Here is a 27742-nt window from a genome sequence, read left to right on the forward strand (position 1 = left end):
TCTATTGCTACATATACCTTCATAGATAAGCTGAAAATTGTCGAAGTGGCGCCAATTAAAAAAGAATGATATTCTTGACAAAGGCAATTACAGGCCTGTTAGTGAACTCCCTCCTATATATATCAAAAATATTTGAAACGGCCATTGAAACCCAAATATCAAAACATTTCGAAAACTTTTTAAACCCATTACTTGCTGCTTTTCGATCAGGCTATCGTTGTTAGTTGATTAATATCTTCACTAAAAATATTTGAAGAATGGAGAAGTGCGACAGATACGGATGGATATCTAGCAGTCATATTTATGGACATAAGTAATGCCTTTGACTGTTTAACTCATGATTTACCCCTGTTAAATCTAAAACTTAAAAAAATAAGGACTTCGTGAATCTGCTCTAAATCTTTTGGATAGCTATCTCTCTAACAGAAACTGAACAGTAAGAGCTTGACAAGGTCTCCTTTAAATGCTAGATATATATAAACATGTGTCACATGGTTCCATACTTCGAAACTGTACTATCCAATATTTTCATTAACGATATTTTTCTCTTTATAAAATAATATGACTTACAACTACAACTTTGTCGTTAATTCTGGCAAATCTTTTAATTAGAAAATGTCATTTCCTCTTTAGAAGATGATAGTAAATCCCTAACCTCATGGCTTTCATTCAACAAAATACAGGCTAATCTAGAAAAAAAAATCCAGGCGATTGCAATTGGATCTAAAACTCGCTCACAATCTTGATGGTAACACAAGTGTGGTAACAACATAAAATGTGAGGACGAGGCGAAGCTGCTTGGTGCAATCTATCACTTGGACGATCTGATCATATTTTATTAGCCAGAATTGAACTTTGTATCGCAGTAACATATAGCAGCCGCCGGAATATTTCTGAGATATTTGTCGTACTGAAGAGGTATGCTGCACTGTCACCTATCTTTATGCACCATTAACTATTTGCTTATATATAAATAAAAATAATATTTAACAATGATATAGAAAAAATGTGTTAACTTTTTCTTCACCCTGAAATAGGACTTGGTTTGACGAGGTCAACTCAACTGTCTCAAGTTCTGAAATAAAACCCGACTTTTCAGAACGTTTAATCTTTCATGTTCATATTTTCATTGGACCGAATTACTTCTGACCCTGCAATGTTCCTCTTTTTCTTTGGATATTGACGTGCCAGGTTTACTAAAAGTAAATTGATTGCTAATATTTCATTTTTCGAAGTTCCCATTATTTTTATATTATGTACAGTCCTTTGCCATGAATGACTTCGCAAAATGGCCGATATCAAACTATCTTGATAATAAAATCACAGCAATACCATGCATATTTCTATTGTAAAAGCTTAATGTAGTGCAAAATGTCGAGAACCACTCTTTCCACGTTGCCAGCATTATAAATTTCATTTACCCTTCTTTGAACCCGAGCTTTAACCACTTTCCACACAGTTTCAATAATATTGATATCTGGACTTTTAGGTGGCCCTGATAAAGTATTTATATCATTTTCCTGCTTCCATTGATTTGACCGCAACGAGACATGGCAAGGTGCATTGTCTTCTTGAAAAGTTCATCGATGATTTGAGAAGTGCTGAGCAAACAACAGGCCACAAACAATCATCAAAAACTGATATATACTTTTCGCTATTCATGTTTTCTTGCACAGATGTAAGAGTACGTTGTACAGCCCCAAAACATCATTGATGCACGGGAATTAGTTTCCAAGTCACCACAAACACCAACACATTCTGGGCATAATCTTTCGGTAAATTTACGCCAGACATTAATTTTTATTGTTTTTTCCCAAAATGTACCAGCCTCACCCTACGTATGGTATTTACATGTATATCTCACGGGTACGTCTAAAATACCACAAAGACTAGTCTTAGTGCACCATCTTTACATTAATTATGTTCAATTTTTGTACATGGTTTCAAGAATATATATAATATATTTAACTCCTCGGTGGTTTCATTATTATTTGAAGTTGAAAATATAATGCATGGGAAATGTTTTAAATACATAGTTAAATCCTTTCAAAATGTACTCAGCAATAAAAGTAAATGCATATAAAATGCCAAAAAATTGTGAATGATGTCTTTATTAACAAAATTTGATATACACGCATCATAGTTATGTTAGTTCTACTTTGAAAACTGCTAGGTGGAGACCTTGGTTTGTTTTCGTTTAGTTACGAAAGTGCATGTTTAGACTAGTCTTTTGGTCATTTACATAGAAGTTTTCATCTAATTTGAAAGTAGAAAGTAATTATACGAACAAGATTTTTTTCCTGATATTTTCATTTTTATATTTCCATTAAATGGATCATTTATACAATCTGCATTACATGACATTGTTAGAGTCCCTTTCACAGACAAAAAAAGTCCTCTTTGGAACAGGAAACTGTGAACTATTTGGTTCTTTTAAGAGATATGCAGTTACGTATCGGAGCTGGTTTTCAACATCTACTGAGGAGAAAGAAATTCTGTATCAGAGAGTTTTATTAGATAAAGGAATTCTTCTAATGCTGTTTGTTCAACATATGGAAAACGTGTAGTGGCAACATACCTTAGACATAAAAAAAAATCCTAATCAATATAAAAGACCTCATGCAAATAGAACACAGAAAAAATTTTCAAGTTGTCTTTACAATCCTTGCCATAAATGTTATTAATGTAATTATTATTGCCCCATTATTTAAAACTGTATGACTTAATTAATACTGTTTATAATTCATTTTTTTAAAGGCTTTTTCAAAATCAGCATTACTATTTTTCATAAAAACGAGCAAAAATTACAAAAAAGATATTCAATTAACATTTATTTTCCAACACTCTAATCACTCATAAATTCCACTCTTGAAATGTAGTTCTGAACTGTTAACACGACAATGTTTATTCAATTGGTATCCATTCAGTCGTGGTCTGTTACACATAGGATTGTTGGCAATTTTAGCACAAAAAACTAACACTAAATTTAGAGTATTTTATGTAATTTTAAATTACCATTCCAATGGTAGTACTTCTACTTCAGAAAAATGTCATATTATGGGGCTTAGTGCTACTTTTATGTGTTTACTCTTATAGTGTATTAAGACTTGTCTTTGTGGTGTTAGATGGACCGATATCTCCCAGTTAAGGTATGCCACAGCTACTAGCCACCATTTTGATATGATAATGCACCATTGTTGCCTGAAAGACAGGCTTTTGGACCAAGGTTATAAAATTATGCCATATGCTGCCTGAAAAAGTTTTATTTACCATATCAAGATCTTATTGAGAAATATTCTGTTTCTGACAGAAAGATTATAGATAATGGATTTTCATAATATCATCAATCCTTTTCTTATACTGTTTTGGCTACTGTTTGTGCTAACTTTTCATGGTGGCAATTTTACTCTGCCTGTGTATATTGCAATGAAGCAGAAACAGTCAACTGTAATGGGAGAAATGTATTTGTAAGTGGGAGGATTAGTGCAAGTTAGGGTCATTGCTATTGTCTCCAACCTCCTGGTTTTTGCTTGTGCCAGTGTGTAATATTTAGTTTGAGTTCTCTCCCCCAGAATAGAAGGGGTAAATTTGTAATTGCACATGTGCGACGTTAGTCACAGTTTCCTTTCATCAATAAACTTGTCTGCCTTGCAGTTAACATGTGTTTATGTTCTTTCTGCCTACTGGCGTTGATATTGCCATTTGTAATACAGACTTTCATTTTTGACTTCTCATTTTGCCTATAACCTACAATTTATTAGTTTATTAATTTAGTTATTACCCTTTTTTTAATAACAAATAGAATTTCTTATTAACATCCATCTAACTATATATCCTTTGATGTAGGTCATTTAAAAAAAAAGTAAATGATGTACAGTATTATTACACTGAAAGTATATACAACATGTATAAAGGCAATAACTGATAGTAATAAATTTTTTTAAGTAAAGGTTTTTAATTTGAGGACGAAATAAGTATCTGGTTAAAAATTTAGTCTCAATACATTAGATACCAATTTCCAATATTCAAAACTGAAAGGAGGTATTCCAATTGAAATAGTTTTATACTGCACCCTTTGGAATGATCGATTTAATTTTAGTCTTCTTGAGTTGAATTACTGCTGGATGAGTGAAAACTTCTTGAATATGTTATGAATAAAAATATTGATGGCAATTAGCTGACTGGTCTGGATTCCAAGAGAATTAAAATTATTAGTTTTATGTGCCAAAAATCTTGCAAGTGATATCATGTTTTATGAAGGAAAATGCTAGATTACAATACCTTCTTTTTCACTGTTTGTATTTTATCATGATACATTATTGTACAGGTACTAAATGGAACCATTAGATCCTGATGAGTTGTACAATACTAACAAAGAGAAAACATTCAGTAATCAAGACAAACTTCCTCCACTCCCAGTTCCTGACCTTAGTCATACACTTGAAAGATATCTAGATTCAGGTAAGTACCATGACTCCTACTTATGTACTCAATCAGTACTTACATGTTGTTGAGTATCAACAGTCCATGTTCCTGAACTGAGTCATACACTGTATACAGCGGTATCTAGATACAGGTGAGTACCTCAACTTATTTATGTACTTGATCATACCCTACAAGACATCTAGATTCCGATGAGTACCATCAATTCCAGTTCCTAAACTCAGTCATTCACTGGAGTGACATAGATTTGGGTGAGTTTCACCACTCCTAGTTATGAACTCAGTCAAACACTTGAGAGATTATATCTAGATTTAGGTGAGTACCACCACTCCTAGTTACGAACTCAGTCAAACACTTGAGAGGTTATATCTAGATTTAGGTGAGTACCACCACTCCTAGTTATGGACTCAGTCAAACACTTGAGAGGTTATATCTAGATTTAGGTGAGTACCACCACTCCTAGTTATGAACTAAGTCAAACACTTTAGAGACAATTAGATTGAGGTGAGTTCCACCAATCTCAGTTAATGAATTGATTCATACACAAGAGATTTCTAGCAGGTATTAAGTACCATTCTGTGTAAAAATTGGGCGATAGTTGGCACATAATTTGAAATTATCGATAATGCAATAAAATATCTGTTCTTTTCCTTCATGTTCCACTCCTTATACACATTTTGCCTGATTCTTAGAAAGAGGAGTGCCATAATTACCTAGAAAGGTATTCATACCTATTCTAGAACAAAGTAAAACTTTAATACCTGTAGACTGTATGAGTACATGTATGTTGTGCTAGGAAAGTTTTCTGTTTCTGTTGAGTTCCAGAAAAAATTCTCTTTAAAAAATATGATTTCCAATTGTACAAACTCGAAGTATCGTCAACATTAAACACCTGTTCATATCTTCCTTTTCAGTGAAGCCCCATGTTACTCCAGAAGAATATAGACAGACAGAATTTATTGTACAACAGTTTGGTTCAGGTGTAGGAAAACAGCTTCATAGTAAACTGGTCGAAAAAGCTGCTCATTCCAGAAACTGGGTAAGTGTGCTTTAGTAAACTGGTGGAAAAGGTTGCTCATTCCAGAAACTGGGTAAGTGTGCTTTAGTAAAGTGGTGGAAAAGGCTGCTCATTCCAGAAACTGGGTAAGTGTTCTTTAGTAAACTGGTGGAAAAGGCTACTCATTCCAGAAACTGGGTACACGTAAGTGTGCTTTTGTTTCTTATGCTCAATTTGATAAAGATGAAGAATGTAATATGCTTGTCAATGGGGGATCCAGAAATTCTGAATAGAGGGGGACCACCAACTGGCCTTAAGGGGGCTGGCTCATGTAATTTCTGCTTTTATATCCCCCCTTTGCAAAGTAGGGAGTATGTAGTGATAGGGTGTCTTTCCTTCCTTCCTTCTTTTTTGTATTGGGTACCTATCTCTTAACCTTTACTCCTCCTACACCGCTGAATGGAATTGAATGAAACGTTCACATATTCTTTATTACATCTTTATTACATGTTTCCATTGTGTACCTCCTGTTTTGGATATTGTTCTAAATCAATATGCAGGTCAAAAGGTGCATGATATCAAATGGGGGAGTGTTGTATCAAGTTAGTGACCATTGCTCACGGTTTTTCTAGTTTTCTATCAAATCAATGAAACTTTTAGGAGGTCAGCTCCCCCTTTTGATCTGCCTTTGCTTCTTGATATATGTCAAGTGTACCTGCTTATAGGTTATTATTGACTTTCTTCACAGGATTGTTTTTTTTTTGTTTTTTGCTTGAGCTGGCTCTGTGATAATGAGGAAATCAATTTGAGTGTACATAATCAATTATATTATAATCTGATCTTGCTATTTTGCTGATGATATCAATGATGTTTGAAATATTGATATTGCCATATTGGTGTTTGTTCTTAGCTTCTTGTGATAATTTTCATGTACTAATTTCATTGAGAAAGAAATTATAATTTATTTTTATCAAAGAAAACTACTTAATATTAATAAAAAAAAGTTCTCATACATTCAGTGTATGATAACTAGTTCATTGTATACACTTCTGAGTTGAAAATTTGCAGCTTCATCTAGGTGCACATCATCTAACCTTTTATTCAAGTTATTACCTACTTGTGGAGCTTGGGATGCAGCCATATTTTATCCTGTTTTTGCAGAGTTATCTCCCGTAAGTGCAGGTATAATTTCGGAGTCTCTCTAATCGATGTTTGGATTCGGGTACAGAAAAAAGAGGTAAATCGAATGAAAATGGAATCCCCACAGGCAATCACAACGGTGTTTCCAAAATTTACGGGATGTTTCATTTTGTTGGTAGGTTACATAAGGATGATTTTCATTTGTATCCCAGGTTAAAGAAAATTTATGGCAGGGTCAGTAGAACGACAAATTCCCTTTTGACTTTCGAGATTTTCTAAAGTATGGTCGATATTGGATGGAAAACCTTACATGTTCCGAATAGACACCTTCTCCAAAGGGAGATAAATGTTGACAAAATGTTGGTCCGCAAATCTGGAATATGAATATGAAACTTCAGTCATTAATTGATAATATTCTTTGATGTTTCAGTTAGAGAAATGGTGGGATGATGCTGCCTACTTGGAGGGTCGTTATCCTATTGCCCCGCTAGTTAACTTTGGTGGACCTGGTCCATACATACACCATGCTTTCCCTCCTCAATCAGGCACACAAGTGTACAGGGCAGGCATAATCATGCATTCCACTGCTAAATTCTGGAGTATGATCAGAGAGTAAGTCAACAAATTAAGTGTGAGTTTTTGTAAGAATCAGGCAAAATGGGAAAAATCAGAAACATGCATGCCAAAAAGTCACCGTAATCAAATTAAATTTCACTCAAATATACTTTTTCTATTTGAAAAGGTTATTATTTGATCTCTGCACCACTGGATTTGCTAAGAAATTTTTCAACAGAATGTTAGAAAAATGATGTTTTGCCAGAGTTATCTGCCCTTGAATTGTTCATTTTCAGTGGATTTCTAGAAATTGTAACTCAATTTACCGAAGTGATATGGAAAATCTCGTCTTGTTTCCTTGATTCTGATGGCGTGAATAGTCAAATTAAACTTTGAAAAAGGTGTTTTTTTTCATACCATGTACAAAGCAGGGTCTGTTTGATTGGCTCAACATGTCAGACCAGTACAAAACAGGGTCTGTTTGATTGCTCCTGAGATGCATGAAATTTCTGCCATATTAGGCTTAAATAATAATCAATCTTCACAAAAGGTGCATTTTAGAAGTAAATTACAGGTAAAATATCTTCTTGGAACTTGCATGTTGACACTTAACATTTCACATGCAAAATATTTCAAGTCATAATTAGATTTTTTATGGACACTTATCATTTTTAAGCACCTGTATTGACTAGACCATTTCTAAGTAATTACAAAAACAGTTTAGGGTCATCAAATACTACTATTTGTGAAGACTCATGACATACACTTTAGTCCAAATTAATTATATTTTTTTCAGCAATTTTGACCCTCTTTAACTATCTTTTATAGGTTAGTAGGTCAGCAGTTACAAAAAAAAAACCATTCACAGGTACTATAAACTTTATTCTTTTTTTTCTTCTAGAGAGAGGTTAAAAATAGATAAAGACAGCAAGGGAAACAAGATGTGTATGAATCAGTTTAAAAGAGCTTACAGTTCCTGTAGAATTCCTGGAGTTAAAGTAGATCATTTGTCCTTCAACTTCCTTACAGGTAGGTCAAGGTCAAAGTTCAAAAAGATCTTGGGTGTATTATATTTGTACTTGTCTGTCTCCATTGAATTTCGTGAAGATTCAACCACCATTTACTTTAAATTGTTTATTTTTTGTATTCTTAACATGAATGTTACAAAATTAGACATTAAAGTGCTATTTTCTGTAAGAATCAGGCAATGTGTGAATCATGGTGAAAAAAAATTCAAGTCTTTCCAAGAAATCTTATTCAAAATGTTATCTAAAATGCCAAATTGGCATTCATTTCTTATTTTAAGTGTCAGTAATTCAGATATAATTTATGAGAAATGAATTGCAATTTCACCATCAAAGGGAGATAACTTTCTTTCCCCTATCAATGTATTGTAACTTTGAACTCCCTTTTCTGCATAATCTGACAGTTTTAAGACAAACAAATAGTCAATTCATCCTCAATAGACCATAAACTATGTTCCTACATTGTCAAATTATTTTTTTTTTTCTGAGCACGAATTATTTTTCAATTTGCCCGATTCTTATAAATTCCTGCACTTAATGACAATTATTTTAGTTGATCGAATTAGAATTGATCATTATGATGTTGAAAAAGTGCTGTATGAAATCCATTCATCCCCAAGTATGAAAAAGTTGAGTATGGAGGTGCAATGTACTTTTTCCCATTATAAGATTATTGTTCTACAGAATATGCCTTTTACATGTACCTAGGATTTCCATTTTGAGGACCCCCATTTTTTTTATGTGATTTCAGAACAAGAAGGGAATGGACCAAGACATGTTGTAGTCTTGTGCAAGGAGAGACTGTTTAGTTTTGACATTGCTGATGAAGGTTTTAATGTATTATCTCCCCCTGAAATTAGCCTCCAGATACAGAGAATTAAAGACTATTGTAACAGTAAACCAGTAGGACAGGGAATCAGTGCTTTAACTGCTCTTGAAAGGACTAAGTGGGCTCAAGTAAGACTGGTTACAGATGTCATTGGTATTTATAGGTTCATAATCAGTGAAAGTTAAATACTGCAAAATATCAACTCAAATTATTAACAAATGAGCCATGGCGAGTTTAATTTCATTTTTAAAGTCAATAAAGTGAGTTCATATTTTTCGATTCTTTTGGAATACTTGGCTGGTTAACTTTTGTATCTGTCATGGTGAAAATTCTACTGGTCACACCTTTTTGATGTCACCAGTTGTAACGGGACAATAATGTAAGAAATGTTATAAATTCATTTTCAACCAATCAGATTTTATAGACAGTACAACACAATCACACAACAACCAATTGCAGTGGCTAAAATGTGTTATCACTTGTTTGTATCACATAGCCATTGTGGGATGTTGCCTTTCAAGAAGTAGATAAAAATTCATTATTTTTGCAAATACAAGTCTTATTATTACAAGCAAGTTTTGTTTTTTTATTTCCTATTCAATTTAAAGGTATGTCATTAATTGGAATCCTTCGTAATATATTGTTTTACAGATAAGAAGCAAACTTTTGTCTTTCCATCCAGATAATTTTCATCATTTACGGACTATAGAGACCTGTATATGTACAATAAGTTTGGATGGTGCTTCACCAACTAATGATTCTGAGGTATGGTTCTATAAAAGGGAGAGGCTGCCTGGTTTATATGATACATAATTATATAAATACATAATTATATAAATGGAGAGGGAGGTAAAAGGAGAGATTGCCTGGTTTCAATAATAAATGGTCTCATGTAAAGGGAGAGATTGCCTGGTTTCAATGATACATGGTCTCAGGTAAAGAGATAGACTGCCTGGTTTCAATGATACATGATCCTTAGGTAAAGGGAGAGGCTACCTGGTTTCAATAATAAAATAATCCTCAGGCAATTGGAGAAATTGCCTGGTTTAAATGACTTGTAATCCTCAGGTAATGGAAGAAGGTGCCTGTTTTAAATGACTTGTGCTTTTCATGTAATAGTACACTATTCTCATGTTTCCATTAGCATAACATTGGCTTTGTTAGATAGATGGATTGGGTCATACATTTTGTTCATTTGACTCTTAAGAAACCACTCAATAAATTTACATGAAACTTTCAGGCGATGATGATAATGCTTTTTTGATGTAGTCCAGGTTCATTTACATCTTGTATTAGCCTAACATGGACTTCGTCATTCTAATCTGATGAACTGTTGAAGGACCTAGCATTTCTATCAGTGGTGTTTCTTGAATTGCTTGATGAATATTGGTAAAACTCTCTGAGAACTGTATGTATAATCACAGTATTTTACCGAACACATACTTTTTAGATCTTTGATCTGAAGGAATATTGGATTTCTACTTGTTTAATATAGTTATAGTCATTTACTGAAATAGGGACACCAATTTTGCATATTTGGGGACATTTATTGATTGATGTGCAATATGTCATGTGCATGCATTGTTGGTTCATAAATAAATGTCAATGTTAAATGTGTCTTTTTGAAAATGTATATATGAATAGGGGAGGAGAATTGATTATGGTCATGCTGATGGTAATTCTAGTTTAATGAGGAAATTTTGAGTTGAAAGCCATGAACAATTTATGAGTTCTTATGGAAGAAATAATTTGAAATTCAATTAAAGTTATGTATAATATTTACTGTTGTTTTAGTCTTCACAGTAAACCATTTTACTCACAGGCTCAAACTATATTACAGGGGTGGTTTTTTTTTTTAATTCTTACAGGGCTACAAGCATTTTTACCAGAATAGGACTTCAGATTACTAGGTTATTTGAAGAATGTTGTTTATTTGCACTTATTTTTTTTTTTTTTAGATGTTTATAGAATCTTTAGCTAGGAAAGCAGCTGACAAATGGTTTGATAAAACTCTGAATTTGATCTTCTTTGAGAATGGAACCTGTGGATCTAACTGTGATGTGAGTAATTCTGTCATTAAATCTATAATTTAAACTAACTGTGATGCAAGACTGTAAGAGTAGTGTAGTGTTGATGTGAGTGAAACTGTGATGATAGCTAGATGCTAACTGTAATTTGAGTGAGAATGTGATGATAGCTACAGTCCCTGAACCGATCCGCGCAACTATTTGACGGATTGATGATCGCTGACTGATTGATCGATGACGGATTCATAACTGATGACCAGTGACCGATCTGACTGCAATTTTGTGATGTAAAATGACTGATGATTGGTTCATGTAAATTTAAGAATTTCCATTGAAACAAACCCAATATACTACCATATTGAATTTACCTGAATACAAATATATCAAATCCATATATTGTTTTTTTTTTGGTTAAAAATAAAACAAATATAAAACAAAAGTAATTAATTAATGTTTAACTATATTGCAATATGTAGATATTTGTAAAAATTGACAAAGGAAACACCAGAATCCGAAAAATATATTGACCGCTCAGTGGTCATATTATGCAATCACCGGTTTAACAGTTGATTTGACAGATCGATGACTGTTTAAAAACCAATTGGTGACCAATGACTGATCGCAATTTTAGTTGCACGGATCGGTTTAGTTACTGTAGCTGCTAACTGTAATTTGAGTGAGAATGTGATGATCGCTAACTGTAATTTGAATGAGACTGTGATAATAGCTTACTGTAATTTGAGTGGGACTGTGATGATGGCTAACTGTAATTTGAGTGGGACTGTGATGATGGCTAACTGTAACTTGAATGGACTGTGATGATGGCTAACTGTAATTTGAGTGGACTGTGATGATGACTTTCTGTAATTTGAGTGGACTGTGATGATGGCTAACTGTAATTTGAGTGGACTGTGATGATGGCTAACTGTAATTTGAGTGGGACTGTGATGATGACTAACTGTAATTTGAGTGGGACTGTGATGATGGCTAACTGTAACTTGAATGGACTGTGATGATGGCTAACTGTAATTTGAGTGGACTGTGATGATGGCTAACTGTAACTTGAATGGACTGTGATGATGGCTAACTGTAACTTGAGTGGGACTGTGATGATGGCTAACTGTAATTTGAGTGGGACTGTGATGATGACTTTCTGTAATTTGAGTGGACTGTGATGATGGCTAACTGTAATTTGAGTGGACTGTGATGATGGCTAACTGTAATTTGAGTGAGACTGTGATGATTGCTAACTTCAGAGTTAACGAAACTTAAGAGATTTCTGTCAGACATAGGTCAGACACTAAGAAAAATCATGTCAATCCCAGAAAAATTCTGCCACACCATGTTGTTATACTGATACTGGTAAGCCACTTGGTATTGTGAAAAAACTTTAAAATCTGGCCACCAGTTTTAATTTTCAGCTAAGTACCCAAAGCCAGATATTACAATAACAATAACTCAAACAGACAACTCTTAATATGACTGTTGGACATGCCGACTGCCTAAGAGGTAAAAGAAGTCAGACCTACCAATCTTTTTTTGGTCACGACCAACAGGTCCAACAATTTTTGCAAATTCTGTAACTGAGTTATACATAAGTTATACATGTACTGTGAGAATATCTTATTTTGATATGAGTGATTTTTTTTATAGCTAACTGTGATGTGAGTAATGCAATGAATAGTTTACTATGATGCAGATGATACTGTGATTATAGTGCAGTGTGATGTGAGCAATATTTTAAGAGTAGGAACCTTTTATTGCAGTAATTAAGTAAGGCTAGCCTACTGTGATATTGGTACTAATCTGGATCCGTGTGATGGCAGTCTGTGTTTAGTCAAGTAATTGACAGCATTCAGAGGAATGGCTTTCCTGTTTCACAGCCGTAAAAGTCATATACATGTAGCTGGATGCATTTTGTGATATGTCAGTTGTTAATATTTATAGTACAATTTCAATTTGAGGTGACAGAATTTACATTTGTAAATGAAAACCTTTCTTTTCATGTGAATACTCTTAAGGTTTTGCAAGATAAAAGATGATACAAAGTTCATTTCCAGATGTATTGAAACAAATATCCATCTGTCACTTGAGAAAAAAAATTAATGGTCTTTTCTAAAATGTTTAACAGTAAGTAGCATAGATAAAATATATTACAACCCTAGGTTATTGATGTATAAGTCTCTTCCAAGTACACCGTATTTGAGGGGATAGAGTGATGGATAGTTGGCTTGTAGTCAGAATAATGTGCCCGAGTGGGTGGCTTGCCTACCTACCAGCTGTTGCTTCTGGGAGCTACCACAATAAAGTTATAATTCAGAGTGTTAGAATAGTTCAAGTTGGTCTGTTTCGATTGGTCAGTTGTTCTCTTCCTGAAATGCGTAAAATATATTACTTTAAACCATAATCAATCAATCAATTGATGTATAATGTATTAGAAGTTTGAAGAGGGAGAAAACTGTCCAATACTAGCCTCCATAGTTGAAGGTACACATGGTGCAGTTCATTTTTCATTTGTTGTCTTATTATTACAGCATACTCCAGTTGATGCTATGGTACTTGTGACTAGCACATACTATAATGATCTGTATGTTGCTAAAAATAAAGGACGCTGGTTGGTAAGTTCAATGGTTTGTGGAGGTTTTTTTTTTTTTTTTTGCAAATGAATTTCATGAGCAAATATTTTAAAGGAGATTTCAAAATTTTCCAAACAAATTACAGTAGGTTACAGTACATTGAATGCTGACCTGTAAAATGACCTGTGCTTGAAATTCAGTTTTTGACTTTTTATACTTTAGCCTACAAGTGTGAATTTTTGAAAATTTTTTCTAATAGAGAAGTAAACTTTAGGGCCAAAAAAATAATATGTCTGTTTCCTCTTACCCTACCTACCCTAGTTTTTTGTGCCTATCCTAAACATTTTATGGCCATTTTGGCTTTAGCACTGTTAAAGTCTAGATTGTTTCCCCATTAACTCAACGTAAAATGTTTTCGAAAAATAAAATAATTTCCCTACATACCTACCTTTTTTTTCTTTCTGATGGCAGGAAACAGACATTATTTTTTTGGCATAAGACAAAATTTATTGAAAAAATAAATTCATAGCAGAAGAAAGTTTTTGGAACTAATATTAGTCTCTTTTCAATATAGGGTTCACAAGAAGTGAGAAACTTACCTGAACCAAGAGAATTAGTGTTTCACATTGATGACGCAATAAAAGATCATGTGAAAATAGGCAAACAGATGTATGAAGCGACGGTAAATATCTAAAACTCTTTGTAATTAGCCATGACTTAGGAATGTAATAATTAGCAAATATTTCAGGATACTGAGGGTCCATATATTGCAATTTATCCCAAAGTAACTTGACATATTTGCTATTTTTTACTTTCTATATGTATATATAATGAGGACAGGCATGGTGAATATGTCAAAGAGACAACAACCACACCAGAATGAAAATGTCAGCCAAAGGTCACCTATGGATTTCCAATGAACGACAAGGAAACGTTCACACCACAGGACAGGTAGCAGCTGGCCCTAAAACATCATTGTGCACAGGTACAGTGAGTAAAGTGAAAGAGTTTCCCTTATATACTAAGTAACATAAGAATATACTAAAGGTGAAAACAAAGCAATACATACAAAGGCCAGAAATTCCTGACATGGTACACAAAAAATGCAGCAGGGTTAAAGTACTTCATATAGTTTACTTTGGATCATTTGTGTGGAAGAAGGGAGAAAACATGCACATCATCTTATATTGTGACATCACATTCTTAATTTGAAAGCGAGGCGGTACATATTATTTTCTAGCAGTGCAAATATTGTTTTATGGGGCTGTAACCCCCCTTCCCCCTTGAGTGCACCATTTCCTCAAAAAATGAAGATGAGTCCAGAGTACAGCCTAAATTTTGGACAGAGTCCAATTTTTTTCACAACTCTGTGTCTAAGTCCATTTTAAGAATTCTCTTACATCAAGTACTCGCATGTGGGAGCAATGCATATGCTTTATAAATGATCGAATCCTGTGTATGAAAAGGTGGGGGTAATACCCTCATATATGGACTTGCGAAATCAAAGAAAGTAAACAAATAAAAAAGTCATAAATGTACAATATTCATGTTTATACTATCTGTAAACACTGTTTAGACATGTAAAAAAATGAGTAATATAACTACATTGCATGTCAAAGCTGGATACATGTCTATTCATAGTATGTTCTGAAGTCAGTTAGCTTGGGTAATCGGCTTGAACCAAAATAAACTGAACGAAACATCCAGTCAATTTCGTTCCTTTGACATTATTACTTCATATAGTGAAGGCTTTATTAGTATTGCTATTGTCTGTAACATGAACATATTACTGAACTCAATATTTTTAGGGGAAGAACATCCAGTTTCATGCGTCAACCTTTTCCAAATATGGCAAGAAGTTTTTACGGCGCTACAAACTTCATCCTGACACACATGTTCAACTTGCCTTACAGTATGCGTATTATAAAATTTATAAAAAGTAAGTATAATTAAGTAGCACTCCAGCTAAGAATAATGCAAAATGTGATTCATGGGTTAAAAGCCTACATATTTTTATTTTTGACATTTTGTTTGAATTGCCATAGTAAACAGAAATTAATATTGTTTTTTATATAACCTGTGTTCTTAGGAGATAAAAATTATATAGAATGCACTGTACATTTCAAAATTAAGGGAGATAACTCTGTAAATGACACTCAAATACAATAGAATCTATTGGATTTTCAATTTTTTTATCTCCTAAGAGCAGGCGGATTTGAATGAATAATTACACATTTCATAGTATAGACCCATAAAACAACTTAATTACAAAAATAAAAATATATAGCCTTTTTTGGGGTGTATCACATTTTTAAAATTTTGCATGATTCTTACAAAGACAGTTACTTAAGTAGGTAGTCTGTCTAGTTCATATTACCGCAACACGAAGAACGGATAGTTTGAATTTCTTAACAATTATTTTGACTTCCAATGGAGGAAAAAGGTACAGTACCTGAACTGATCGGTTCACCTGTAAGTATGATTGTCATCAGTCACCTATCAGTTTTCGATCAGTCTTTGATCCATCAAACCAGTCTGTTAAATTGGTGAACCTTTCAATTTTCCATCATGTTACGGCTGATTGGTTGTGATATTTATTGGATTCCTTTGTTTGGCTTTTCCATTTTTAAAAGTATTTAGGAAATTATATTCATTAAGACATCAATGTAATTACTTTTCTTTTACAGTTGATTTTTTAAATGAAATACTGAATGTGAATTTAATATTTAAAAGTCAAAGTACATTTGATATGGCACTATATTGGATTCATTTCAATACAGATTTAAAATTTATATGAACTAATCATCTGTCATTTTACATAACAAAACCGTAATCGAGTCAGTCACCAGTCATTGTTTGTTAATCCTTCAGCAATCATTCAATCAGTGGCCATCGATCTGTTACCTGGATTGGATCAGGGACTATATGTGGATTAATTATATTGATTAAACATACTTTGTGAGCAATTTGGGTTGTAGATAGAAATATTGCTTTTGCCCTGTCCAGCTGTCTGTTGGTGGGCCACACTTTTGTAAGTGCAACTCACCAGAAATTACTGCACCTAATTTCATGAAACTTTGTACGTAGTTAGGGCATAATGTATAGTTGAGTGTATTGTCAGGAATTTTATTATCTTGTGTCCCTTTGAGCTTTGGGAGAAAGGTGAGACAAGCATAAATTTATGCTGCCTTGTACTTATATTTTAGACCTGCACCGACATATGAAACAGCAACAACCAGGAAATACTACCATGCCCGTACAGAAACAATGAGATCGTGCACAGTGGAGGCTATAGAGTGGAGTCAAGCTATGTGTAATATGAATACTTCTGTAAGAATCACTTCCTTATCAACTTCAATTTTTAGCTAATTGTGTTTAAAAATTGTGATAAAATCATCTTTGAGACAGTTTACACTGAATGAGTTGTGCAATGGTTAAGTTTTCTGATCAATTTCTGTCCAAACTAAGATTTTATTCTTAATCAAAACATTACATAGTTTAGGATTACTTGAAATGTGAACTGCAGACCAATCGGCATTAATAATGTCACAGTACCAAGTTAGTTTATACAAAAAGAGACCTAACCAATCAGAAGGCTTATTACAAATTAATTGAATTATTGATGGATGTATATTCCAGATGCAAACAAGATACAGTTTATATTTATGTGCAGCAGACAAACATAACAAGCTGATGGCTAAAGCTCAAAATAATCAAGGTAACACATGACTGTCTATAGTAAGTTTTGCTGTGTTCCAATATATTGGCATGGATACTTATTTTCCTATTTTAGGATGGCAACTACTTCAATTTTGCTTCTATATAAGATAACTTAGACTAACTCTTTCTCAAATATATTTTTCTTTTTATTCCCATTTTAAAGTGCATGTGACTTTCTATCAAATCCAGATTGTATGTAGGGTACATGCTCCCAAAACCATGTGTTACAAAAAATTTATGTGTAAAATTAGTAGGAATTTATGGTGTCATTATAGGAAATAGTATTTTGGATATTATTTGATACCCTCTAAAAAGTTGTGTGTCCATTCCCTGATGATTTCCAGGTGATAACTTGAGATTAGATCAGTGAATGTTTTTAGAACTTTGCACAATTATCTAATACTGTAAAATAGAAATTCCATTCAATTTTCAGGAAAATCTAATATGAAGTTTTTGAGTTAGTCCATTTTGAACATTAAGCCATGATCCCCCTGTTTTAGCATTATGTGGTGGAGTATTGCATAATGTTCCATTAATGCCTCATTTTTTGTGACATTGACTATTTCTTACTAAGATGCGTTCATTCCTCAAGTATTTTGATTTTTCAGGTTGTGACAGACATCTTCTAGGACTATCAATCATAGCCAAAGAAGAGGGTTTACCAGTACCAGAGATATTTACTGATCCATCTTTTACCAAGAGGTAATTTATGAATAGTTCTTTGTGAGTCGGTTAGACAGAACCAGTTGTACATCGAAAGATCAGAGTTTTGTGGTCATTTTTAATCTCTAATTATAAGTTATTTAAAGCTTTATTATCCAAATTACATGTGTGTCTATGTGAAAATGTTTTAGGTCATTGTCAGTAAATTTTCTACATGTTAACTAATTAACATGAGCTATAAAATTAGTTTTTTTTTTTTTTCACAAAACCAGAAACAACCCTGATGCCATCTAGACCTTCAAAAAGGCAGGGAAAAAAATGACAATAATATCGGAAGTGAATCCTAACACCTCCCAATTTAGGGCTTAAAACTCCTGGAGAACACATTTCCAAAAATGCAAAAAAAGTATTCGCAATTTTTAGCTCACCTAGCAGAAATGGCCATGTGAGGCCATAAAACATGGCCATGGTTACTAAAAATAGAACATAGGGGTCAGATAGTAGTTTTTAGCATATATCTCCAAAACCATTAGGTTCATCTAAATTCTGATATGAGATTTATGTATTCAGCATAATGAGTTCTATCTGCATTAAAATTTTCATTTCAATATGTGAAGCCATAATGGAGTTTTTTCCATTTTTTTCGATGTTTTTTTGCAATTTTTAATGTTATTTCTTTCAAAAATCTTTTTCTCTGATACTACTAGACCAATTAAAACCAAATTTGGTATGAATGTCCTTAGGGTATTTTTCATAGGATTGATGTAGGGAATTTTGATCCATAAAAAAACTTGTCTGCTGTTACTAAAAATAGAACAAAAGGGGTCAGTCAGAAGTTTTTCTCGTATATCTCCAAAACCTTTAGGTTTAGCCAAATTCTTAAATTGCTGAAATGATCCTTATTATAAGGCCCAAAAAAATCTTTAGGGATCAAACTTGTCTGATGACTTCATGTAAGAGTTACTGCCCATAAAAGGGTGGAAAATGATCTTTACCAAAGTCCTACCAAAGTCGTATTGGAGTCAAATTTGTTGGACTACTCCTTGTTAGAGTTATTGTCCTTGAAAGGCAAAAATTTAACCAGGTGAGTGAATCAGACTCCTTAGAGCCTCTTGTTATTATTTTTTTTTGCAGTTGTAACTATCCAGCTTTCTCATTATTTTTAATGTAGTGGGGGTGGTCAAATAGTTTTTTCTTCTATTCAGCTGTTTTATTGTAAGATGCTATAATCTCATGTCATGGGATATTTTAGCTGAGTAAATTTTCTCATAAGAATTGATTACTGTCATATATGGCATGACAGTGGATGTAAATTGGTTAAAAGTACTTAATCTGACAACATGAGTGCATGTTCAATTTCAGTGGAGGGGGAGGTAACTACATACTATCCACCAGTTTTACCGGTTACAGTACAGTGTATGGAGGAGTATCAGCAATGGTGGAAAATGGATATGGAATGTTTTATCATATTGAGAATGATAAGTATGTATTTGTTTTATACCAGTAGCTTATCCAGATATTTTGTTTTTTTTTTTTGGGGGGGGGGGTTGCAAATTTGCCTTTGGTGGTTCAGTGATTTTCTGCTTTTTCTGCTTATTTAACCAAACTTTTCCAGCTCAAAAATCGTATTCTGCTGATTTCTGTATTCTCTTTCGTAGACCCTTGGTTAAGTGATCATTATAGAATTTTAAAATAAGGTTCCATACCAGGCAAGGAAGGCTGGTATTGACTTTCGGGGTTCTGAACTAAACTCTTTTGGAATTAGGGGCCAAAAGAAGCATTTTATAGTATTTAACTACATGTTTATACATCTGGTAAATGTGTATGAATGTTTATTATATTGCACCAAAATACTCTATACTGCTGGTGTATACTGGGATTGTTTTAAAAATTGTAGGAGTGAGTGCCAAAAAGGGGTCAGAAACAGGCATTCTAAAAAAAGTCCAGACAATAAGTTGACAAATAGTAAACTGTAGCCTCTGAATTTGTACCACCAGGTACCTTACCACACAAGGAAGGCTGGGATTAATTTTGGGGTTGTGACTTGAACCAATTAGTAATTAAGGGCTTAAAAGGGCCAGATGCAAACATTCTCCTGATATCTATATATATCATATCTCATGTATCTTCTAAACAGAACAGATGTCATTGATACTGTGCTACAAAATGCCATACTCCTAAATTAAGATTGGGAATGATTTTGGAGGTTGTGACTGGAACCATTTAGGAGTTAAGGGCAAAAAAGGACCATTTGGTTTCTTATCCAATTCTTATCCTGTGTCCAAGTCTAATCCTAATCAAAATTCAAGGCTGTTTCAAACTTCAATGGTGCATCCATACTTAGCTCAACTGTCCAGGGTATGACCTCTTTGGTTGTATCAAGCTGCTTCCTGTGAAGCATTTTATTATACACACCACTTACAAAATGTGGAGGGGGTATATAGTGATGGGGGTGTCTATACTTTCTTCCTTCTATTCAACAGAGAGGTACCCATCTCTTATTATATACCATTGAGTAGAATGTAATAAAACATTTACAGAATCTTCATTACCAAAGGTCTGGAAATTTTGACAGCCCATGCTGGACATTTTATCAAACTTCAGCGGATGTTTGTGTCAGTCTTTTACATGCTCAGATCGAAAATAAACTTAAAAAAAAACCTTGTATGTAGTTATTTTAAGATAAATATTGGAAATTGTGTTTTTTCATCACATACTCAAAATATCAGAGCGAGTGAATGAGTTTGGTTTCGACCACACGTGGACGTTCTAACATGTAACCAAAACATCGTATCTCTCAGACTTTTACATCACATAGCAAGAACAAAAAACATTTTACGAGAATTTTATTAGTATGTTTTGGGGAACTTCCGATTGGTAAAAAAAAAAGTTGATTATTTATAAAAGAAAATTGCAAACACATTTTGTATATTGATTTAAATGGTCTGTTGACTTCTGTATTAAAACGATTCAGTCAATGAATTAATAATTACAAACTACGACTGATTCATGGTTTTACTTTCAGTTATTGCTCTTTTTGGATGTTTTTTTTCTGTTTTTGATGTTATTACTTTATAAATTTGCTCCTCAGAAACTATTCTGCAAAATTCAGTGAAAGTTGACATTTTTGTTTTATAGGGTATTCTTAATGAAATGACCGATTTTTGATCACTGAAAAAACATGGCCGCCATTACTAAAAATAGAACATACAGGTCAGACAGTAGTTTTTTGCATATATCCTATACCGTTAGCTTTAGCCAAATTCTGACATGGGGGTAAAAGTGTTCAGCATGTTGAGATCTATCTGTGGTCAAATTTTCATTTTGATATGTTAAGCCATGTTGGAGTTATTGCCCTTTTTCGACGTTTTTTTGCTATTTTGAATGTTATTTCTTTCAAAAATCTTCTCCTCTGACACTACCTGACCAATTGGAACCAAACTTGGTATGAATGTTTCTTGGGGTATCGTGTATAGAACTGGTATGTGGATTTTTTGTCCGTTGAAAAACATGGCCATCGTTACTAAAAATAGAACATAGGGGTCAGACAGTAGTTTTTTTGCATTTATCTCCAAAACCGTTAGATTTAGCCAAATTCTGACATGGATAAAATTATTCAGCATGATGAGATCTGTGGTCAAGCTTTGGTGAAAATCTGTTGACCCATGTTGGAGTTATTGCTCTTTTTGGACGTTTTTTGCTGCTTTTAATGTTATTATTTTAATAATCTTCTCCTCAGAAACTACTTTACAGAATTTAATGAAAGTTGGTATTTTTGTTTTAAAGGGTATCCTTAACAAAATGACCATTTGGATTTTTGATCTGTTATAAAGCATGGCCGCTGTTACTAAAAATTGAACATAGGGGTCAGACAGCAGATTTTTGCATATATCTCCAAATGGTTAGGTTTAACCAAAATGTCACGGGGTAATATTATTCAGCATGAAAAGATCTATCTGTGGTCAAATTTTGGTGAAAATTTGTTGACTCATGTTGGAGTTATTGCCCTTTTTGGACATTTTTTTTCTGTTTATGGTGTTATTACTTCAAAAAATCTTCTCCTCAGAAACTGCTCTACAGCATTCAGTGAAAGTTGGCATTTTTGTTTTATAGGGTATCCTTAACAAAATAACCATTTGGATTTTTGATCGGTTAATAAACATGGCTGCTGTTACTAAAAATAGAACATTGGGATCAGACAGCAGATTTTTGCATATATCTCCAAAACAGTTAGGTTTAACCAAATTATGACTTGGTAAAAGTATGTAGCATGATGAGATCCATCTGTGGTTAAATATTGGTGAAAATCTGTTGACCCATGTTGGATTTATTGCTCTTTTTTTATGCTTTTTGCTGTTTTTGCTGTTATTACAAAATTTATTATAAATTTCCTCCTCAGAAACTATTGTGCAAAATTCAATGAAAGGTGACATTGATGATTTTTGATTGCTGAAAAAACATGGCTGCCGTTTCTGAAAATAGAACAATGTGGTCAGACAGCAGATTTTTGCATAGGTCTCCAAATCTGTTTAGCCAATAGCTTTCAGTTGCTGAAATGAGCCTTATTATAAGGCTTACAAATGTGTCCAATGAATCAAATGGAGTCAAAATTGTCTGACAACTCCTTGTTAGAGTTGTTGCCCTTAAAAGGCAAAAATTTAACAAGGTGAGCGATTCAGGTTCCTGGGAGCCTCTTGTAGTATGAAGGGTGGTTACATCCCCTGCTGATTACATGTACAGTTTGATATAGTATAAAGGGTGGTTACATCCCCTGCTGATTACATGTATAATTATGCCCTGTGAACATGGCATTGGGGTATATAGGAATCACTCTGTCTGCCTGCCTGTGCAAATATGTGTCCTGGTAATAACTTCTTTGTTCTTTGACATAGGCATGTCATATTTTGCACATGGGTGTATCATCATAAGATGATATGAAGTGTACATTCATGACCTTTACCTTTGACCTCAAGATCAAATCATAGGTTTTTTTAACATAGATTCATATAGGCATACCAAATTTGGCACATGGGTGTATCACCATGATAGATGAGCCAATACATTCATGACCAGAAGATGACCTTGACTCTTGACCTCAAGGTCAAAATCATAAGATTTTTTTACATGGATTCATGTGAGACAAAACTTTTGTTTGATGTAGGGTTTCCATTTTTAATGGAGATTGGCATATCCGTTGCTTTCTACGCCAATGTATGCCAAGTTCATCTCTATGTTTCTGACATATTGTTAATGAAAGGGTAGTGGTGTTGACAACAAAGCGTCCACTTCTGTAGAGAATCAGTACATCTTCTGGTATACAGACTCCAGGTACAAATGTGAATGTGTGTTTTTACCACACTGATATAGTACAACAAATTGTTCAGCTTCATTGTAGAAGGTGGATTTTCCACAGTTATCGCCAAACAAACATCTATTCATCTCAGTTTATGCCATAAAATAAGTTATATATTAGAAGGAAGATTCTGGCAAGACATTTTATACGTTAATATGCTCACTTAATATGCATCAAAGAAAATAAAAAATAACCAAATCATCAGCAATTAGACTAAATATTGTTTAATTTTTTTGACAAATCTAAGGTAAATTGTGGTATTTTTGTACTGGGGAAAGAAACATGTATTTGTGTTGTACATAGATGATGAGTCGTACCTCATGAACTATGTCCATCTTGATTTCATATAAAATTGTTAGTTTGGAATTTAAGTAATTTCACACACTGAAAACATGAATTTGAAGAAAAAAATACTATTTTGGCCTTAGTAACAAAAAATAATAGAAAATTGATGTTTCTCAATTAAAAAGGTTGTTTTTGTATGTTTTTTTGTTTAAAAAATATCTCTTTTTGAATCAAAGAAAACATAAAAACCTCATTTTCCCAGTGATTTTCTTTTACACATGCACAATTAATATGTATTTAGTGTATCTAACTTGTTTTTAGCAATTTTAAAGCATTACTTCAGCAATTATAACCTTTTAAAGAAACCATACAAACACAAGCTTAAATTACCACCTGACTTTGGATTGAATTGGCATCATGCCAAATCAAACAAAATGGCCTAATATGAAATAAACTGCTTTTACTAAAAATAAAACTGCTTATGGGTGAAAAAAAAATGTGTAGTAAGGTATTTCATCTTATCATTATCAATCTCCAATAGGTATTTATCGTAAATTAAAAAGTGACTTTTGGACAATATTTATAATTTTGCATGGTTTTGTCAGAGACAGCCTCTTAAGTTGTCTGGGTGAATAGAATCACCATAAGACAGTATGTTGGACACATTCATGACCTTTGAATGACCTTGACATTTGAGCTGAAACTTAAATTATTGATTTTTTATTATTTATACCATACATTTCCTGATTCTGTCCTTGAATGGTATGCACCATTGTATTGAAATGTTTAAGCTTCAGTTACTCAAGCCAGCATAAAAATATGCGGGTGTTGGGGGTATCCTTTGTGTATTTTACTCACAGTATCTCCAGTTTGAAGTAGTATAGAGAATGGTAATATTTCCTGCTGATTACATGTTAATATTTATATTACAGAATAGAGGGTGTGGTATCATGTTGGATATCTTGTAAGGAGACAGACTCTGTGATGTTCACAAAGGAAGTCCATCGATGTCTGGTAGAGATGGGTGATATAGTAGAGAAAGGACATCAGGCTCATGCTAAACTGTGATATTCAGATAATGTGATGGCACAGATAGTTGTATATACCGATAAAAAAGGGGGTCAGGCTCCAAAGATATCCAGTGTTTTCTATATAATCAACCAAACTTTTCAAGCAAAAAGGTGGGGGTTAAGTACCCCCTTGGATCCGCCTATATCTATGGTAAATAGAAGTAATATCCAATTCAGATGTATACACTGTCAACCTCAACTGCTGTATGATGGATTGTGATCCTGAAAATGTATTGACCATGTTTTTTTTTTATGTATATTATACCAAAGTAATATTTATTTTTTAACCTCATGGCTTTGTAGCCAGAGGATATACAAAGAAAACCTAAATGTAATTATGTATTTGATCACATCTTTTTATTCCAATTTTTGTACTACCAAACAAGACTGTGTATAAGTATTTTTTTTAAATCAGAAATACTTAGCCATTTCTGCAACAATGAAAATAAACATTTATGCAGAACGGAAACTTTCATTTTAAATCATTGAATGCATGAAGGGTAAGAAATAAAACCAAAATTCATACTAAAGTAAGATTTTTTTTTGATATAGTAAATTATATTTAGTATTTTAATATATACACCATCACCAAACAGCAATTCAATCAACCTTTTATTATTTGTCTTTCTTATAACATTTAATGAGTCTCTCACTTTTAAAGTAAGGATATTTATAGATGTAATTTTATCCATGCTTAATTTCCATACATGTATGTATATATATATATATATCTCACCTATTGATCACATGAAAAAAAATTGTTACACAACAATAAAATGTCTTCAGTTGTAAAGATACAAAGGAATAAAAGCAAACAGGCAAGCAGGATGTTCCACCCAAAATCATGTCCTCAAAATTATTTGTATAAATGAGAAAAGAATCAAACACTACCAGAAAACATCGACATCTCAGTGTTCTCTTATTTTGGAGAGCCTAAATGTTAGAAAACTTGAAATTCTTACCTTGTTGAGCCTCATAAGAGAACTTGAATTCCTACCCAGGGATGCCATAAATTCTTAATTTTTACTTTCTCATCCTGTTCCAAACAACTGTCTGATGGGAAAAGAAATGAGAAAATATTCTATTTGGAAAACCATAGTCTAAGCATCATTTGTGTACATTATTATATCCCCACTCAACAAGTGTATAGTATATTGAATTCACCTTGTCCAGTCGTGCATACAAATTTCATCACAATCATTTTGGCTCCCAAAAGATTGATGGATTTTAATTTGGTGTGTAGCTTCATATGAATGGGGCATACATTGTAAGTGATTCTGGTTGCTCACCAATATCAACTTCTTGTATTAGTTTAGTTTAAACATATCATATTTGTCAAATTACGTGCAAAAGGGATTAGACATAAGTACATCTTACTTATGAAGTCTTTTCCCTTCTATATTAGTGGATGTGGGTATGCCTAGCAGGACATATGCAATTTCATGTTTGTTTTTGTTTTACTTTATTTCATATTAACTTTTGTTGTAAGTGAAAGATGTGTCGAATACAAATTGAAACCAATCTAGAGAGACGTACAACCAAGACAACATCAAGAGGGCACTAGGGTGAGCCTTCCTTATACATAGGTGTTGACCTTCAAAAATTATAGTGAAAAATCTTCCACTTAATAGATTTCTCGAAGCTGGAGCTAGCTAGTTTTGCCAAGGTCTTGTTTTTGTGACATGTCTGATGTTTACCGATAGATCTTATTGGAACATCATTTCATTTCATCTTCACTTTGACAATATCTGATGACATCCAGAATCCCTTCCCCTGAAAGATAACTTATACAAATGTTTCCCTTTAATGCAATGATAGTAAATTCATTTTTACTACAGGTTCAAGATCAATTTGTGAATTGATAGAATTGTAGTCATTAAATGTGATTTTAAACCGAAAATTCAAAACAAGATGAGAGAAATTTCTGAATACGACTTACAGGTAATCTCCCACTTTACAGGGGCACTTGAGTGGGAGATTGTTGAATATTTTATGTAATGTTAGGAGGCTTCCACCAACTGAACACCTATGTATATGCAACTTTTACAGATTGACAAGCTCTTATTGGCCTTAAGAAGCAGTATTTCTAAAAATCAGACAGTAGGTGATTTGTGCATGTCAAAAACCCATCAAATTCAGTTTTTATTCTTGTTCAGAAACAGTTACAAATTACATAACCAGTCTTAGTTTTCATTTGGTTGTTGCGCTTTGGAGATTGAATTTATATACAATGTAAATTGTAAATAAAACTGGTACTTTGAAAGAGTTATTGTTCTTGGATTGAATTGAATAAGAGATGAATGTATGATTTTCTGAAAAGTGCTGATCTACATGTAAACGCAGAAATGGTTATTGTTAAGTGAAAATATAGCAAATGTAGACTGAAAAAGCATTGTTTGTTTGGTGGGTTTTTTTTTACACCATGATATCACTTTACCATTGGCTGTGTCTGAATTTTATGTGGACTGGTACTTAATGAAAATAGGAGTTTACTTAATGTAAGTTGAAGTGAAACTGTGATTACACATTATCATATGATTATGGAATGGACGAACATAAGTGGTTCAGAATTTGGCATGCTCAGTCTGATGATTATATGTTGTCATTTTAATTGATTATAATTTAATACATGTACATGTATTTGTGTGTGATTGTTTTTTTTATTATAACATTGCAATCAATTTGTTACTGGTTTTAAATCATTTTAATCTGTTAATGGCATAAGTTGATGCAGTGTATTTTTTGTTTGTATTTGTTTTAATCGTATTTTATTTTTTTATTAATTATAATTATGTACATTTGTATGTAAGCAAATACCAATGCAATAAAATTACATTTATATATGCAGTGTCTTAGTTTCTTATGTTATGATTTAATACCATATACAACTGTATTTGAGGATGAATTTGAGTGGAAGAAAAATGACCATTGCTGAGGACCCCTTCCTACAAAAAATATATATTGTATAATTTAAAATGACTGGCCTTTAATGGCAGTGATGACTTTGACCTCTGACCTGCTCTAAAAGAATAACTGTATGTACTTTTCTTTTCACTCAA

The 27742-nt window shown here is 33.1% G+C and overlaps 1 protein-coding gene across 3 annotated transcripts; it reads left to right on the plus strand.

The window, feature by feature from the left end:
- The first annotated feature begins 762 nt into the window (after positions 1-762).
- Positions 763-27524, plus strand: LOC148602879 (peroxisomal carnitine O-octanoyltransferase-like). Of its 3 annotated transcripts, none has more exons than XM_088551730.1 (16): positions 763-918; positions 4328-4461; positions 5358-5482; positions 7011-7192; positions 8037-8164; positions 8912-9117; positions 9641-9754; positions 10948-11049; positions 13551-13634; positions 14167-14274; positions 15401-15531; positions 16799-16922; positions 17232-17310; positions 17921-18014; positions 19338-19457; positions 24546-27524. In XM_088551730.1, exons 2-16 carry the CDS (start codon positions 4335-4337, stop codon positions 24679-24681), a joined length of 1860 nt encoding a protein of 619 aa, XP_088407856.1. In that variant the 5' UTR covers positions 763-918; positions 4328-4334; the 3' UTR covers positions 24682-27524. The 3 variants fall into 3 exon arrangements, with proteins under 3 accessions (XP_088407856.1, XP_088407857.1, XP_088407858.1); XM_088551731.1 differs by lacking the exon at positions 763-918 and adding an exon at positions 1026-1202; XM_088551732.1 differs by lacking the exon at positions 763-918 and adding an exon at positions 1632-1775.
- The last annotated feature ends 218 nt before the right edge of the window (positions 27525-27742 follow it).

The sequence above is a fragment of the Perna viridis genome, chromosome 11 (assembly GCF_037379345.1).
Source record: "Perna viridis isolate PV_CMFRI_1.1 ecotype Kerala chromosome 11, ASM3737934v1, whole genome shotgun sequence".
NCBI classification, from domain to species: Eukaryota; Metazoa; Mollusca; class Bivalvia; order Mytilida; family Mytilidae; genus Perna; species Perna viridis.